At 40.6% G+C, this 18,858-nt stretch overlaps 1 protein-coding gene across 9 annotated transcripts in view; it reads right to left on the bottom strand.

Annotated features, from left to right (window-relative positions):
* The window catches only part of TANC2 (tetratricopeptide repeat, ankyrin repeat and coiled-coil containing 2), a 471,789-nt gene that overhangs the window by 25,003 nt on the left and 427,928 nt on the right, over window positions 1-18,858 (bottom strand). For all 9 annotated transcript variants that reach the window (XM_017950844.3, XM_031657665.1, XM_031657666.1 and 6 more), the window contains 4 exons: window positions 15,629-15,751; window positions 14,521-14,757; window positions 8,144-8,329; window positions 5,153-5,246 (listed from right to left, as the gene is read on the bottom strand). In XM_017950844.3, coding sequence (XP_017806333.1) covers window positions 5,153-5,246; window positions 8,144-8,329; window positions 14,521-14,757; window positions 15,629-15,751 — 640 coding nt within the window. The remainder of the gene's footprint in view (window positions 1-5,152; window positions 5,247-8,143; window positions 8,330-14,520; window positions 14,758-15,628; window positions 15,752-18,858) is intronic.

Below are 18,858 nucleotides of genomic sequence, written 5' to 3'. Positions count from 1 at the left end.
AGCCTCCCGAGTAGCTGGGACTTCAGGCGCCCGCCACCTCACCCGGCTAGTTTTTTGTACTTTTTAGTAGAGACGGGGTTTCACCGTGTTCGCCAGGATGGTCTCGATCTCCTGACCTCGTGATCCGCCCGTCTCAGCCTCCCAAAGTGCTGGGATTACAGGCTTGAGCCACCGTGCCCGGCCTATGTTCCCTCTTTCTCAAGTTCATATTTCTAATAGGTTAGAAAACAAATTGTGAATTCTATATATGGGTCAGAACACAAGAGTAGTTTAATAATTTGACTGGATAGACACTTATTAGGAATCATAAGAATTATCTTGGTGCATAAAACAAATCATTTGGAAAATTTCTAACCCACATTCTGAACCCATTTAAAGTAGTTGCTAGGTTGATAAGGTTGCAGCAAACCTCTGTATGTGAAGGGGCCAAATACATTATTTTTCATGAAAGAACTTACAGCATCCTAGAGAAAATATAGACAGTATTTCAGAATCAAGCCTCTCACTAATGATGCCAGTTCACAGAACACATCTGAATATTCACAACCAGTGCCCATCTGGAAAGCCACACTGTCCAGTCTGATAATTCTATTGCTCTGGATGCCCCATTTCTCCCCACTGGATAACACATTTATATGTGAGGGAATGTTCCATTTGGCCTTTTTCTTTGTTGTATCATCTCTGTTGTTTAGGTTATGATGTCATTTGGCAGCAACCTTCAGCTGATAGCTGGACATGGTTATTAACACAGCTGGCCAATTTCATCTCAGAACACCACAACTATGTAAAATGGAATCTGGGCTTTTCAAAATCCAAGAGTAAGGAGTTGTATGGCTGGATTTTATATGAGATTTATCAAAAACTGTTAAAACTTTCTAAAAGAAAGGAGATGAAGGTAAAGCCAATTCTATAAAACACTAAACTGCAAACAGAGCAGTTAGGAGCCAACTTTCTTCCTAAAAGAGCAGTAACAGAATTTGTTCCCTAGCTTGTCAGCATCTGACAAGATGATCTGACAGAAATGGTCTTTTTTCAAAGGGAAACATCTAAGGAGTTGGAAGAGGCAGACAGGATGTAGCTCAGAGTTGGGGAAACAGCCAGAGTCTGCTTGGATGGGATGCTGACAGCAAAGAGAATGCAGAGATGCAAATGATTCTTTCATCTACTTTCAACCTTGGAAGAGTCCAGCACAGACAGGTCGTGTAAGATCAAGGGGTGGGGGAGGAGGGGGAAGTGGCTGGGGAGAAATAAACTGATCACTGCTATCCAAAATACCATTAATAAAACATTTATTGAGCTATTTGTCAGACACTGTCTCTGCTGTCAAAGAACTCATGGTTAAGGAAACAGATGAATATGTTAATATAGAGTGTGATATATACAATGGAGATATGTCCTTGGTATGAGGGAAGGCACAGAGGAAGAGGTTTCTGAGATGGCCTCCAGGTAGAGATGATAATGTGAGCTAGATGCTGAAAGATGAACAGGAGATTTACAGGCATGGAAGGTGTGGGGTGGGCCACGGGAGAGCATGAATAAAGGCAGTGAGGGGAAAACAGCATGCTTACTGTTACTGGAATTACTGGAGAAGACAGGCAATATATGAGGCTGGAGATAATTACTGGTCTTTTTATGCTACATTAAAGGACTTAATCCTACAAGTAGTAAATGAAGGTCAGTAAGCAGGAAAGTGACCCAAACAGACTATGGCCTAAAAAGATCACTTTGGCTGAAGTCTGAGAGATGTATCACAACAGGGTGAGGCTAGAGGCAGAAGCTCAATTAGGAGGTAGCTGAAATAATCTAGGCAAAAGATGATGAGGGCAGGAATTAAAGGAATCTAGTAAGTTTATTTTGTAAACTCTGGTTTCTTTTTGGGGCCATATATTTCCAGGGTTGGCCTCCAGAGTTGCTAGAAGCTCTCAGTGCTGGTCCTGGTCTGTGCCCACAACATAAGGGAGAGGAAGGTGTGGTGAACAGTCTTGTCACCTTGTTTGCTTTTCTTCTGTGGTGTTCCATAAGAAGTCTGTGAAAACCCTATGGGATGGGAGGGGGTCAGCAGATGGAAAGCTGGTTGTAACATCTGGAAAGAGAAAGAGGCTACAAATGGAGGATGAAAGCCACCAGGAGGCTCTAGTGATCTGCCTTCAGAAAATCTTGATGTCTAAAAATCACACCCCAATTAATATTCTAAGATTCACTTTCTCCCTCTACATTTTAACATCTCCGAAATTGGAATGCATCTTATAATTAATGTGATAATAAAGAATTGTGTCGTGTCAGTATAGTTGGCAGAAGTTGTTTGTTTTTGTAGTGGCACAAAATACTGGATATATACTTTCTTACAGTTAATGGTGTCTTAGATTTGATAGAGTAAGTGATACATATTATAGGAAACATCATGACCATTGTATTTTCCTTAGGTTAAAAATCGTCACTTAGGTCCTGGTTGCAGATATAAGCCCCCACCAACTAGCTTTGGGTCACAGACCACAAACCACATATAAAAATGCAAAAATATGTATAAGATTTTGTCATGGGACAAAAAACTATGGCATCATAATTTAATAGGTCACTAAAAAATTTAAATGATCATGTGCTGTAAGTTAGAAAGGCACATGTATGTTTAATAAACATCACTGTAGATAGAAAAGTGCATCAAAGTCCGTTCTATACTAGTGATGAGCTGTAGGGTCACTGTCACATAATAAACATTATTTTCCAGAATTTTTTCTGAAATAAAATAATTTTTCATAGATATAGAAATTGTATTACAGCCAGGCGCAGTGACTCACGCCTGTAATCCTAGCACTTTGGGAGGCTTAGATCGAGAGATCACCTGAGGTCAGGGGTTTGAGACCAGCCTGGCCAACATGGCGAAATACAAAAAAAACTTTACTAAAAATACAAAAGAAAAAAAAAATTAGCCAGGTGTGGCGGTGCATGCCTGTAATTCCAGCTACTCGGGAGGCTGAAGCAGGAAAATCACTTGAACCCAGGAGGCAGAGGTTGCAGTGAGCTGAGATTGTGCCACTGCACTCCAGCTTGGGGGACACTGTGAGACTCCATTTCAAAAAAAAGAAAAAAAAAAAAAAGAAATCATATTACAAATAAATTTCAACTTAACTCATGTTTAAGTAGCTCTTTATGTTTATAATATTATAATTATATTGTATATATGCATAAATCAAACATAACACAGTTCTGATTATAAGCAAACTGACATGAAGTTTTGATTTTTTAAAATCTTGAGGCCGGGCGCGGTGGCTCACGCCTGTAATCCCAGCACTTTGGGAGGCCAAGACGGGCAGATAACAAGGTCAGGAGATCGAGACCATCCTGGCTAACACGGTGAAACCCCGTCTCTACTAAAAATACAAAAAAAATTAGCCAGGCATGGTAGCGGGCGCCTGTAGTCCCAGCTACTCAGGAGGCTGAGGCAGGAGAATGGCGTGAACCCAGGAGGCGGAGCTTGCAGTGAGCCGAGATCGCGCCACTGCACTCCAGCCTGGGTAACAGAGTGAGACTCTGTCACACCAAAAAAAAAAAAAAAAAAAAAAAAAAATCTTGAGATATGGTACATATGTACAAAATCCACTGTAAACATTTATTGTATACTTTAAGGTATGAAATATTTTAAAAATCCTGAGGCCATAAAATTTTATTCTAAAATAAGAAATTCATGTCAATAAAAATAAGTCCTCCATTTAATTCATGCCCTTCTTGAACATTTTTAAGGATTTCTTTCAAGTACACCATTAGAATGTGTTTGATATTCATTGCTATGACTATCAGTCTTGTAATTTCTATTCATTGTCACCATGGGGACATGACTCTTTCTGCCGCTGTCAATGGTTACACCGCCATGCCCTTGGCAACAAAGGGTCTGCTGGAGATGCGGCAACACTGTGTTGGGGGAAGGCTGTGCTGATAGAAGCACACCAACATGTCCCTCCTGCAGCTCTAGGTCACACACATATGCTTACTCCAGAGTGGTTGATGTCCTGCCCAGTTCCTTCCCCTCGGTCTGCCCTCTGGCTTCCCTCAGGGTGGGGCTCCAGAGACAGCAGCTGTTTCCAGCTGTATACTTTCCTTTAATCTGTCATGGACTCTTAAGCTGCAGCTGCCAGGCATCTGCTCCCTTTGGATCTTACAAAAGGAGGGATTATTCGAGAAGCAAATTCCTGAGTTTTGGACCATTCCACATGATGTTAAACAAGTCAGGAAATGTGTGTAAGACTTTGTCACGAGAAGAAATGCCACAATAGGTCTTTATAAATTTAAATGAGTTCAAGAACCTCTTATTTTTAATAACACTCTTATCCTAACCCAAATGCATATCCTTCTTGTATGCATTGTAAAATATTCTCCCTAAATTGGCCATCTCAGTATTGGTCTACTTCTCCTGGAAAATATGACACATATCTGTGGTTACTCTACAGTTTTCATTGCCCTGGTTTCATAAAAATATATTGAAGGTTACTAATGTTTCTCCAGATGCTGCAGTTCATAGACTTGCAGGGAAGCCAACAATCATGTTCTGCAAAAGCCACAAGGAAGAGGCTTCTGTTTGCATCGTAAGTACCGAACGATACAGAAACTGATTTGCTCCAGACCAACAGGAATTGCATGAGGCTGGGCCCTCACTGTGCATCCAGATAGCAACTTCACTCACAATATATTAGATTAATTGTGTCATATACCATGGTACCACAGTAACATTTGGTTAAGCCAGAGGTGTGGGTGAAAATTTAACATCCTGGTTAACAAATGCAAGAGGAGTTATTTTGATGGGAGAAATATTTCTTCCTAACTACTACAAGGATCACATAAAAAGGAGAGAGGCCACAATTATTTTCTGCTCTGGTTTGGCACATTGTAAGGTAACTTTCAGTCTTTTAAAAATATTTGGAAACAAGAGAGGGAAAAAGTTTTGTTTGAAAGACGACTCTGGTGCAAAGAGTATGGAGAATCCACAAGGAAAGAGGACTGAAAGAGGAAAATTGCTGTTTAGTTTGGCTGAATCAGTCTCCAATACAAAAGCCTGAGACAGAGGAATGCCAAATGTATGCCAGGGAAAAAGTAAGGGGGCGACATATGAGAGTCCACACAAACACAACACATTCTTGAGGGCAATGTTCATGAGAGGTACCTGTCTCTCCCCAGAGACTGTCGAAGCTGTTGATCTGTGCTCGCTCTACTTCCTCTTCATCTTTTTCTGGAAGATCAAGTAGGTAGGAGACAATCTGAAACAAGAAGTTGTGTCAGCTCAAATTTCAGGTGGAAAATTATGCTACTGACACTAGCCTGTGAGGTTTGGAAGATGCTTGGATGATCCAAGTATCACTAAATCTCACGCACACAAAAGGAATCAGAACTGACTGTCCTAATAAAGAAACCCAGAGCTTCCATGATGTGCATCTGTCCTATTAGGTACAGTTTACGCATTTCTCTAGAATGCAATTCACTTATATAGCATGTGATTTTTAAAAAGTTACATATTCTTAATATTTAAGTTAAAGAAGCAATCCTTCCTCCTCCCTATAAAAAAGCCATAGAAAATAAATATGAGAAAACTGATGGCCTGTTTTTCTTTCTTTCTTTTTTTTTTTTTGAGACAGGGTCTCATTCTGTCACCCAGACTGGAGTGCAGTAATGTGTTCATGGCTCACTGCAGTCTTGACCTCCCAGGCTCAAGCAATCTTTGCACTTCAGCCTCCGGATTAGCTGGGACTACAGGCATACACTACCACACCTGGCTAATTAAAAAAGTTTTTTTTTTTTTTTTGGGCAGAGATAGGGGGGTCTTGCTATGTTGCCCAGGGTGGTCTTGAACTCTTGGCCTCAAGTGATTCTCCTGCCTTGAGGTGAAGTGCTGGGATTACAGGTGTGAGCCACTGCACCTGGCCCTGTATTTCCTCAGAGTAAAGTGATTATCTTCCTTTTTCCTCTCAGATGTATAAGGACTGTTCTGGAACTAGTAAAGGGAGAATAATCTCTAAACACACCGAAAAGTGACAGTTCTGTTTCCGAGAATTTGACTGCACAGGGTTAAAAAACCTCGCATAGGTGATACAAATTTTAATATTACTTAACACTCCCTTGGTGACATGTCAGCTCAGTTGATACGGTAGCTGTTTTGCTGATTATCCCATGCTTGTACTGGCCCATGAAAGCTGACTGTTAAATTCTCAGAAATTCTGAAAGCCAGTTGTTTATTAGAAATCAAATAGCAATTAAATAAACTAACATTAAAAACAAAGGTTAAAGAATACTCATATCTTGCAACTTCCTATGATTTAACTATATTTTACTATTATCTGTGCTGTTGAAGTTATTTATATTGATTGTGCATGTCTGCACGGTGGGAATATTACATAACAATGTGCTGCTGGGCAACTCCTCCCACCTTTGTTTCAGTGATGTCACATTGGTAGCCTGAAATTGGCCATGATGGGAGTATTTACACCCTCGAAACTGGCAAACATTATAAATCAGGGCTTCATTTAGTGCTAAAGCTGAAAGAGGTTTCAGTTTAATGAATATAGTTTGTATATGGATGAGAAGTAGTTTAACAGTAGATCACATATCAGATTTAATGGCAATAGAGTCATTGAGAAAAGAGCAAATTGGGATGCAGCTCCATTTGTCAAACTTTGGTTATAAGTTACAACCATAGGTTAGCTACAACTTTGGCAAAAATCGACAAAAGCATTCAATTAAGAGTACTATATAGTTCATTATTATTTGTAAGTTGTGTGCAACATACTCTTTTTGTTTGCTTCTTTTGAGATGGAGTTTCACTCCTGTCGCCCAGGCTGGAGTGCAATAGCATGATCTCAGCTCATTGCAACCTCCGCCTCCCGGGTTCAGGCAATTCTCCTGTCTCAGCCTCCAAAGCAGCTGGGATTACAGATGCCTACACCACCATGCCCAACTAATTTTTGCGTTGTTAGTACAGACAGGGTTTCACTATGTTGGCCAGGCTGGTCTCAAACTCCTGACCTCAGGTGATCCCTCGCCTTGGCCTCCCAAAGTGCTGGGATTACAGGCAAGAGCCACCGCGTCCAGCCTCTTTTTTAAAAAAAAATTATTTCAACTTTTATTGTAGATTCAAGGGCAGTGAATGTACAGGTTTGTTTCATGGGTGTACTGGATGATGCCGAGGTTTGGGACACAAATCATCCCATCACCCAGGTAGTGAGCATAACACTCAACAGTTTTTCAACCCTTTCCCCTTCCTCTCCCCTCCCAGTAGTCCCCAGTGTCTACTGTTGCCTCTTTATGTCCATGAGTACTCAATGTTTAGCTCCCACTTTCAATGAGAACATGTGGTATTTGGTTTTCTGCTCCTGTGTTAATCTGCTTAGGATATTGGCCTTCAGTTGCATCCATGTTGCTGCAAAGGACATGATTTTGTTCTTTTTATGGCTGTGCAGCATTCCATGGGAACACATTTTATCAGTAAAATTATAATAAACGTATGTACACACACACAAACACACACCCCTGTTCCACCCCATACCCCTCCTCAGGGTTGGTTGTTAAACATTTCCTAGCACACTACCAATTCCCTACATTTGCCACTATTATTGTTCCTATCATTAATAAATAAAATGTATAATGTTTAACAGTTTACCAAGCATCCCTTACAATAGCCTTGTATAAAGGAGTTTATTAGTTTCACTTTGCTGATGGGAAACTAAACTTCTAAGAGATTAGGTAAATTGTTCAAGGTCTAGAGTTAACGAGTGGCGAGGCTGGGACTCAAACATGGTCCTTCTATGATTCTAAATGTTATGCTGTTCCTGTGCCACATTATCTAACCATGTGACTACACCTCAATAATTCACCTCTTTGAGCCTTGGTGCCACTGTCTGTTAAACAGGGAGGAAAACATGGAGAAGAATTAGATCATTTCCATGGTCCTTTCCAACTCATGCCTTTCTATACCTATAATTTGAGAGACCTTGGCATTTGAGTAAAGTGCTTCATGGAGTTTAATCTCCTTATTATTCAGAGCAGCGATCACGAATTCACATTAATTTGGTTGGCAATTTTGTCTTCATGCGATCTTTTCTCCTGGTTTCCTAGGTCCTTCAATACACAGCTTGAAAAAACAATCCTACTGTCTACTTCTTACCTCAGTATAACCCATGCTGGCTGCAGCAATGAGGGCCTGTTGGATGGCATGGCTCTTCTTAAATACTCCTTGCTGCTGGCCGGCCATTGTCCAGTCACACTGAATCAAAAACTTGACAACCTCCAGATGACCTCGGAGTGCAGCATGAACCAGAGCACACTGCCCGTTCTTATCCAAATGATCCACCTAAGAGGAGAGGACAGGAGATCTGTGTGAACACAGACTTGTGGCTGAACTCGCAATCTAGTCACAACCACCACTGCACAAGTCTAGACTACTAAGAGTCATCCTTTCCACTCCTGGAACCAATCTCTGAGCAAATTCAGGAGACTCTGCTCAGCCTAGATTATTACTGAGCTACAACTATGCTAAATGTCCCTCTGGGAAGAACTTCTTTTCCTCAGAAAAGGTCAGACTTTTGTTTTCGCATTCAAAGAAAAACAAAAACCAAAACTCTCAGCTTGAGCTTTGTCTTCCTGAGGTAAATTCTTCTTTGTCTCCTCAAATTGTTCTTTTTAGACCAAGATTTGAGAAACTGGTAGCTCTGCTGACATAAAAAAAATTATCTTTGAAATCAAAAAAGGGAAGAAAAACATGAAGCTACAATTTTTTGGCCTTCCAAAGAAGCAAAACATCTCATATCATGAATCATTTGACCACCAAACTTTGGCAAAGTCTGCTTCTCTCTTCCAGCAGGAGGGAAGACTCTCAAAGATCTGCCCCAAATGGCTAGAGGCACTTCCAGCTTATTGCATCAATGGCAGTCTTTATAATTTCAGTGTTAGTTACAAGTTTAGGCTGAAAGAAGACCCTGATCAAGATCAATTTACCAGAAGGGCCTTCGTTTCAGCAGATGAGTGTCCTTTCATTAGATGAGTAGCCTTTTCTGGTAGGTAGGTGGTACTTGTCCTGTGGTAGTTAGATCAGTTGAAAACATAAGTTCTGTTTCTGGCTTTCCTACTGACTTCAGTTCCACCCAGCCATCCATATAGTGAATATTTACTGAATACAGAGTGTGTGTAAAGTAGTACTTAGGTGAATAAGACAGTAATATATAGGTTCTGCTCTCAAGGACTCTCCAACAAGGAGAGTGACAAGAGCCTGTCCAACAAAGGAGCATACAATAAATCTAAAGGAAAGTAAAAGTGCAATAACATTTCAGAGGAAGGAAAGATTAATTCCTGACTAGAATCAGGAACAGATTCAGACAGAAAGGTCTATCTTGACTGGCTGAGATGGAAAATGATTAATGTATTCTAGTTTTTGTAAGAGTAGGGCAAATGAAAGGGAAGTTTAAACTCTAAGGCTGAAAAGGTCTTTTGGGACAGAGCATGGATATTTCTGAATGCCAGGCTAAGTGGTCTGAATTTTAACCAGTAGGTAGTGGAGTCATTGAGTGTTTTCATGTTCAGAACTGTATTTTCAAAAACTAAGCGAATGGATAAAAGAAACCACGGCTCCTTGGAGAAATGGTTGATTCCAGGACTGGGGTAAGAGATGAGACTAGAACATCTTGTGGTGTCAGAAAGTTAGAAAGTGCTCAAAAGTTGAAAGGACACAGGAATCAGTTTGAAGGAGTTCCCAATGGCCAAATCTGGGGCAACGTGAACAACGAAATGAATAATAACAGTAATGGATTTCAGGCTATAGAATAAAATAAATATCCATGACTTCATAGTAATATCAATAAATATTTGAATAAATACATGGGGGAGAAGAGATCGCTTTTCCTTACAGTAAAATTTCAATTAATAAATGCTGAGGGAATGATGGAAGTAGAAAATCACTGTTAGGCAAACACCAAAGTAATAATTATTGCAGTGGCTGGGCATGGTGGCTCACGCCTGTAATCCCAGCACTTTGAGAGGCTGAGGCGGGTAGATCACCTGAGGTCACAAGTTCCAGACCAGCCTGGCCAACACGGTGAAACTCCATCTCTACTAAAAAATACAAAAATTAGCTGGGTGTGGTGGCAGGTGCCTGTAATCCCAGCTACTCTGGAGGGTGAGGCAGGAGAATCGCTTGAACCTGGGAGGCGGAGATTGCAGTGAGCAGAGATCGTGCCACTGCACTCCAGCCTGGGCAACATGAGTGAAACTCCTCTAAAAAAAAAAAATTAAAAAATAATAATTATTGCACTAAGAATCACTGATGGATCCTAATATTAGTGGATAAAAGTATGACGAGAACCAGGATGTCTATCTTTCTAGTCTCAAAAGTAAAACCCTAAAAGATATTTCTTAATTACAAAAGGAAAAACAGTAACTTCAGAGCTGAGAAACCTGGAAGACACTACCTTCGCCAAGTGCCTGAGGTTACCACCACCTGTAATAAGACCTATCAACAGCAGGGACTTCAAGTGCTGCATTTTCATAAGGGTACAGCACTGCTTATGTGGTATTCTTGCCAAAAATACGTACACTCAATCTCACAGTGAGAAAACGTCAGACAAACTAAAATTGAAAAACATTCTACAGAACAACTGGCTGGTATTCTTCAAAACTGTCAAGCTCATAAAAGATGAACAAAGACTGAGAAACTCTCACAGGTTGGAGGAGACTACGGAGGCACAACACTAAATGTAATGTGGGATCCCGACCTGGATTCTCTAACGCAGAAAAGGTATCAGTGGGAAAGCTGGACAAATTTCAGTAAGGTCTGCAGATTAGTTAATAGTATTACCACCAAATTAATTTCCTGGTTTTGATAATTAGACAACAATTACTTAGGCTGTTAACATTAGGAGAAGCTGAATGGAGGATATACAGAAACTCGATGCATTTTTTTTTCCTTTTGTCTACAAGAGAATTCTTTTATTTGCTTTTATTATTTTAAATTGACACATAATAACTGTACATATTTATGGGGTACAGTGTGATATTTTGATACATGTATGCAAGGTGTAATTATCAAACTAGGGTAACTAGCATACCCATCTCCTCAAATGTGTATCATTTCTTTGTACTGGGTCTCTGCACTATTTTTGCAATATCTTTGAAAGTCTAAAATTACTTTAAAATAAAAGCTCTACAAAAGCTAAGGGGATGGTGTGTAATAGATGAGATGAGAATCTGAAAAAGGGGTTTGTTACACAAGAAGACTCTAAGAATAATTCAGGAGGATAGTGGCAGTTGGGGTAGAGACCAAGGAGTAGCTTCTCAAGCTCTTTTGAGGATAACATTGAAAAGAGCTGGCCACTAAATGAATTAGGAAGAGCAAAGGAGAGAAAGATGTCAATGACTCCCTAGTTCTGAGAAAAATGGAGGCTACATTAGCAGACTTTGAAAATCCAGAAACAGGAAGGTAAAGATGATGAGTGATTTTAGAAAGCTGGATCTGAGGAACTGGTCAGGGATCTGAACATGCCTGACAAGGAAGCAGTTACAAATGTGAAACTACAGCTCAAAAACATTTTCAGAAATTAGCAATTTGGGGTTAAGAGTCACCAAAGTGTAGGCAGGAGAACTAGAACCCAGTCAGATTTGACGCCAAGGTCTATGACTTTAATGCTGAAGTCATAGCGAGTATGAGGATGGAAGGAAGACCAGAGGATCCTAGTGAACAGTCCTATCAGAAGAAGGAGAGGGGCAGCCAGAGAAGTGGGAAATGACATTAAAAGTTTACTATTGGCCGGGCATGGGAGCTCACGCCTGTAATCTCAGCACTTTGGGGGGCCAAGGCGGGCGTATCACCTGAGGTCAGGAGTTCAAGACCAGCCTGGCCAACATGGTGAAACCCCATCTCTACTAAAAATACAAAAATTAGCCAGGCGTGGTAGTGTGCGCCTGTAATTCCAGCTACTTGGGAGGCTGAGGCAGGACAATTGTTTGAACCCAGGAGGCAGAGGCTGCAGTGAGTCAAGAATGTGCCACTGCACTCCAGCCTAGGTGACAGAGCCAGGCTCTGTCCCCCACCTCCAAAAAAAAGTTTACAATTGCTAATACTATGGAGGGGCTCAGAGAGGTGAGGGATGAGACAAAGCTGCTTTATTTGGTGACTAGCAGTCATTAGTGACTTTTAAAAGAGTAGCCTGGTAGAATGTAGGGAGGCTGGGTTATTTTCTTGTTTACAGATACTATCTATTCGGCACTATGTAAGATTAAAAGATACTTTACCACCTCTTTTAAAAAAAGGCTTTATCTCTTTCAATGCTTACACTGACTCTTTTAACACCCTTTTAATAGATGAAAAGTGCGATTGAGAGAGGTTAAGTGACTTGTTCAAGCCCTCATATAAATTAAGTATGGACACAGGATTTGACCCAGTTGTGTTTGATCCTAAAGCTTATCATTTTAATGAGTTGCATCCCTTCTCATTCATGGAAGCCAGAATGCAAATGGTTAAGGAGTAATGAGGTGAATGTAGCCAGTATAGAGGACTCTTAGGGCAGGTTTGGTAGAGGTGAAAGGGAAGAGATGGGATGTTGCTTCTGGTTAGTAAGGGAGAGGAATTTCCTTTTTAGGTTACATAGGTTTCTACATTCATAGGTTTGTAGAAACTGAGAAAAAAGGTACTGTGCATTTAGAAAAAGAATGAAACAACATGAGAGAATGAGCAACATCGTGGGTTAAGAGTGCAGAGGTGGAGACAACTGCTCTGGAAGAGAAGGTAAGTACTTCCTTCTCTAAGGCAAAGTAGAGGTGAGTGTAGGTAAGAACTGATAAGAGTTTTGAGATATAGGCACCTTGAGATGATCTTGATCACAGTGATGAAGGGCAGAAGAGGCATGATAGAATCTTGAAAGAAGTACATATGAGTTACATTTCTGCTCTGGGGAAAACAATGAAAGATGGAGAAAAGGATGGCTTGGAAGTGTAAGGGCTGAGCGGCAGGAAAGACCCAGCTGAGATCAGAATATGAAGTGACAGCAACAGTAAGAAGGGCTGGGTGCTGTGGCTCATGCTTGTAATCCTAGCACTTTGGGAGGCCACAGTGGGAGGCTCTCTTTTTTTTTTTTTTTTTTTGAGACGGAATCTCGCTCTGTCGCCCAGGCTGGAGTGCAGTGGCGTGATCTCGGCTTACTGCAAGCTCCACCTCCTGGGTTTACACCATTCTCCTGCCTCAGCCTCCCGAGTAGTTGGGACTACAGGCTCCCGCCACCTCGCCCAGCTAGTTTTTTGCATTTTTTGGTAGAGACGGGGTTTCACCGTGTTAGCCAGGATGGTCTCGATCTCCTGACCTCGTGATCCGCCCACCTCGGCCTCCCAAAGTGCTGGGATTACAGGCTTGAGCCACCGCGCCTGGCAACGAGGATCTCTTGATCTAAAGAATTTTAGCAAACCTCTGGGCAATATAGCAAGACCTTGTCTCTACAAAATAGGAAAAAAATACAGCTGAGTGTGGTGGTGCGTACCTATACTCCTGGCTATTGGGAAGGTTGAAGACTGCAGTGAGCTACAATCAAGCCACTGCACTCTGGCCTAGGCAACAGAGCAAGACTTTGTCTCTAAAAAGAAAACTAAAATGGCAATGAGGCCCAGTTATCACTGTTTCTAGAAGTGTCCATTCAAATGAATGGGATGTCATAGGTGGGCAATCACTGTGCTAGGGTAAACTTCTAAGGCTCTGAGATGTCACTGAGAGGCCTTTGTCTCAGTTCCCAAAGGAGTGGAGGAGTACCACTTTTTCCCCTGGTAACAGCACTGGACACCTCAGAATGAAGTCATACTACGACTTATATTTCACTATGAAACCACCAAAGTCCTCAGTTTGTTTTCAGGACTGAAACAAAATACAATGAGGCCAAGATTTTTTTCTCAGACGCCTACATTTGTGAGACCAGCATTTTTCTTTTCACCAATATTGTGAAATCAAGTTTTTATACATAAAGCAAACATATTTTGGAAATGTTTTCAGAGAACTGATGAGTACTAACAGAAGCACTTCGAGGTGCCCTTGGTCAGTCTGGGTATAAACAGGGAGAATCATCTTCTCCCTGTTTCTCTAGAGTGGTGGTCTTCAAGGACAGGATGAAGGTGTCTGATCCTGTTCTCATCTCCATGGTTAAGTTTTCTTCTCTACACATGAAAGGCTTAGAGCCTGCAGTTGCTCCCTCACTTCTTCTTCCTCTCTCTGTTAAAAAGAGGCTTCTTCTGAGCTTAGTGGATCATTTCTGGGTTGTTAGGTAGAAATTTTTTGTGGTTACTGACAAATGCAGTTTCCCAAGTACCTCTCAAAGGGTTTAGAACTGTGTGCTCCTGCAGGATGGATGGCAGTGGCCCTGAACATATGCAGAACCAGCACTCTCTCTGATCTGCTCTCCATCACGGTTTGATATACTCTACCCAGACTCATGAGGTAACACTGGAGATAAGAAAGAGTATGCATCGAAAAGAAAGAAAAAGGGAAGAATAGCCGCAGAGCTGGGCAGCCAGTACCTTGGCCCGTTTCTTGCACAGCAGCACCACAATGCTCAGGTACCCTGCTGCTGCAGCATATCCCAGCGGGGTCAGGCCACTTTCAGAAGAGGCATCCACGTTGGCGCCGAACTCCAGCAGCAGGGCTACCATTTCTGTGTAACCAAGATGGGACTGAACACAAAGAATTGGAGCATTATTTAAAACCTCTGTCCGGTAATTAATATTGGCACCTCCTAAAATCAGCAGTCGGCTGACCTAGAAATAAACAAACACAACTAATAATTAGACAAACAGGAGTCACATCTTTTTAGTTGTCTTTTATTAAACCATCTAAGATTCTACAACAGTGTCTAGTAGCATTTAGTAATTGATTTTATAATCTCATTTGCTCCTTTTTCTTTTCCTTTGGTAGATAATATAAAATATCTCCTTTACATAAATGGTATAGTAGCTAGAGCAATTGCCTCCCATACTGTAGTGCTGAACACAGTCTCTATGAAGTGAGCGTTTGGTCAGAAAAGCTCCTACACCAAGACAAAGGCTACCTGAGATCAATTTACTCTTTGGAACCAGCAGGACCTGATCCCACATGTCAGAGTCAGTTTACAGAAGGTAAGAGGACAATGGAGCTAGTCTCCAATTTATAGAATAAAATTTAACAATTTAAAATATATTAAATTATCAATAAAAGACTAAGATCAGGCCGGGCGCAGTGGCTCAAGCCTGTAATCCCAGCACTTTGGGAGGCCGAGACGGGCGGATCACGAGGTCAGGAGATCAAGACCATCCTGGCTAACACGGTGAAACCCCGTCTCTACTAAAAAATACAAAAAACTAGCCGGGTGAGGTGGCGGGCACCTCAAGTCCCAGCTACTCGGGAGGCTGAGGCAGGAGAATGGCGTAAACCCGGGAGGCGGAGCTTGCAGTGAGCTGAGATCCGGCCACTGCACTCCAGCCTGGGCGACAGAGCGAGACTCCGTCTCAAAAAAAAAAAAAAAAAAAAAGACTAAGATCAATAAAAGACTAAGCAAGTCAAAGATCAACTAAACAGTTACTTAATGTCCTTCTAGTTTTATTTTTTCATTGTTAATTCCTTATCATATTTATAATTTCTTTATAAATTTACCTTTATATTTGGAGTGTAGAGATTTCGTAAAGATGCCAGTGCCATGGAAAGACCTTCTGTGCTATAAGAGATCCAGAGACCTTGGAGGATGGAGGATGATACACCAACTTTTTTACTCAAACCCTGAATAAGAAGTACAGACAATTAAATTAGTAGCCCAGCAAAAAAAAGTAGCATCAGTGGTGAATTTGTGGCCTCTTTGTTTTTGGTACTAATGAATGGGAGTGGAGTCCCACTCTAACAATGTTCATGCCAAGCAAAGCCTAGGTGGGGGGACAAAGACCAGTCCTGCAGGAACAAGCTAACTTAAACAGTCTCTATCTCTGCAGCCCTTAGCAACACATCCACTCAACACCTCTCTTTTCTGTTATATCTGGATATAATTTATTTTTCCATATCTTTTTTATTAGCCTTCTTCAATAAATATCTTAAATTCAAGTTATTAAATTACACACTGTGGTAGAAATAATGCAATGTGATCACTGATTTCCATTTCATTTTCTTTCTGAACATTTGGAAAAACTCTATTTCCCAGCCTCCTTTATAGTTAGGTAGGCAATGTGACTGAATTCTGGTGAATAAAATGAGGGCATAAGTAGTATGTCTTGTCCAGGCTTGGCTCCAAAACTTCCTGCGTATTTCTCCACACTTTCTATGGTTCCTTTTGATTACAGGCCAGATGTAGAAGATCCAATGGAGAATTCTGAGGCCCAAGGTGATTTCAGAACCACTACACGGAAGGAGCCTGCTCAGAGATCTGAACTGTACTGCGATGTAAGGAGAAATAAATCTTTGTTAAGTCATTGAGATTTTGCGGGTTTGTCATAGCAGCTAGTGTTCTTCACCTTAACTAATATACCCCAGAATGATTTTATATGTTTATCCTCAGGAAAAAAAAACAGCAATACAGGCTTGATTGCCATCTACAACAAATTTTCTCCTAGTGTCACTGGCACAGGTCCCACGACATGTACTAATGTTTGTCCATTTCACATGGGCTTCTCCAGAAGGAAGTTAGAATAATTTGTTCTTCAGATATCCCGATTGTTAGGCACTCTGACAATCTTCTTACTCTTCTGCCAATATCTGGATCAAATCAGGTAAAGAAGGAAATCCCGAGGGCAGGAAGATATTAACAACGAAATCTTAAGTTACTTCTGCTTTCTTTGTCCCTGAAATATAGAATGTTCTTGCCTAGAATCCCTACATATATCTAAAATCAGCAAAGTGTGTTTACCTGGTATCCTAGGGAAGAGGCATCTACAAAGGGGGAATATGTCAGTTATTTATGAGTTATAAATTCATCTAACAAGACCTCTAGTCATAGTGATCAAGGTCTTCCCATAGAAGGTTCAGGGTCTCAAAAGTGCGTGAGGAAAAAACTTCCTGTAGAGGGAATTCTCACACTAGGGGAAAGGCTGAAAGGTGAACAATGCTGTGGGAAGGCTAGATACATGAACGTTTTTAAAAGGCTTCTCCGACACAGGTGCCCTTTTTTCTCCCTGTGGGGATATTCTGATGCAACCAAAAATTAAATCATTAAACTTTCCTATTAAAAATTTTATTTTCAGCCAGGTGTGGTGGTACGTATCTGTAATTCTAACATTTTGGGAGGTGGTGGTGGGAGGATTGCTTGGGCCCAGGAGCTTGAGACCAGGGAAATGTAGGGAGACAACATCTCTCCAAAAACTTAAAATATTAGCCAGGCATGCTAGTGCCTGCCTGTGGTCCCAGCTACTTGGGAGGTTGAGGTGGGAGGATCACTTGAGCCTGGGAGGTTTAGGCTGTTGTGAGCAGTGACTGTGCTACTGCACTCCAGCCTGGGTGACACCATGAGGCCTTGTCTCAAAAAAACTAAAAAACAACCACCACCAAAACACAGAAGAAAAAAAGACTTCTACATTTAAGTTTTTGAAATTATAAAAATAATACAAATTTTTTATAAAAATCAAATAAAATAATATGGTAAATAAAAGTAGCTTCAACCTCCCATCTCAATCCTAAGAGGGAGCTCCTGTTAACACATTAGTGTTTACTATTTAAAACATTTTTCTATATATATGCAAAATACACACAAGTGCATATAAAAAACATAAAATTTGCTTTATTAAACATTTTTTATTATGGAAAATTTAAAACCTATTTACAAAAGTGGAGAGGAATAGTATAATAAAGCTCTGATGTACCCATCACCTCACTTCAGTAATTTTCAACTCATGGCCAACCTTGTATTATTTACACTCCTGCTCATATACCCTTCCCTTGATGGGATTATTTTTAAAAATCACAGATATTTTATCACTTAGTATTTAATTATTTTAGTAAGTGCCTCTAAACAGATATGAACTCTTTAAAACATACCTAAAACTAAGAAGGATTCTATAATATGAAATATCCCAATAGTGTTCAAATTCCCTTGATTAGCTCAAAAAAGGAACTAAATTTTGTTTGTTTGAATTGGGATTCACATAAGGTCCATATACTGTTACTGGCTTTAAAATACTTTCATATTATTAGGTATTTTAGGCTTTTTTCTCCCTCACTTTTATAACTTTTAATAATTATCCACATATATGTATCTTTATATACCTATGCATATATATCTATAGAATATGCCTCAAGAAGTTGATGTATTTTGCGACATTCTGACACGGCTTTATCAAAATGGCTGTAAGCGTCTATACATTCTCAACAAAAAATCCACAGCTTGATAAAACGAGGAAGGATGGTGCTAATCATTTCTATGCATCCTCTCATTCCATTCTATTCTAAGAGCATGAGCCAAAAGGCTGGGTCAAATCCTAGCAGAGTAGACCTTTGGGTGCCCAGAAACACAATCCCATGGTGGGAGGCCGAAACAGAATCCAGTTTTAACCCCTCACACCGCAAGGTTATTTCCCTTTTCATCCTCCTTGATTATTTAAACATGGCTACCTAATTTCTACGTGGTCCATATTCTCTTTGGCCTTGAGGAGGTTGGGCTCTGTTCTGAATCTGTCTACTATAGTACCCATGTAGGCACCCAGAGCTGGGTAAACAGAAAACAGTAGGAAAGGTGGGTAAGGGCAGCTTCTGATTGGTCATTATTACTTCAGAAGCTCTTTTAATTTGTGCAAGAAACAGGGACATCAATTACAAACTCGCATTTGGCCATGCAGTTTGCATGCAAACAAAACTGAAGCAAACACATCACTAAGTAGTTCTGATTGTTATTTTGACATATGAAATAG

Source organism: Papio anubis, chromosome 17 (genome assembly GCF_008728515.1).
Source record: "Papio anubis isolate 15944 chromosome 17, Panubis1.0, whole genome shotgun sequence".
Taxonomy (NCBI): domain Eukaryota; kingdom Metazoa; phylum Chordata; class Mammalia; order Primates; family Cercopithecidae; genus Papio; species Papio anubis.
The sequence above is the reverse complement of the archived record's forward strand: the minus strand, read 5'-3'. Positions and strand labels throughout refer to the sequence as shown.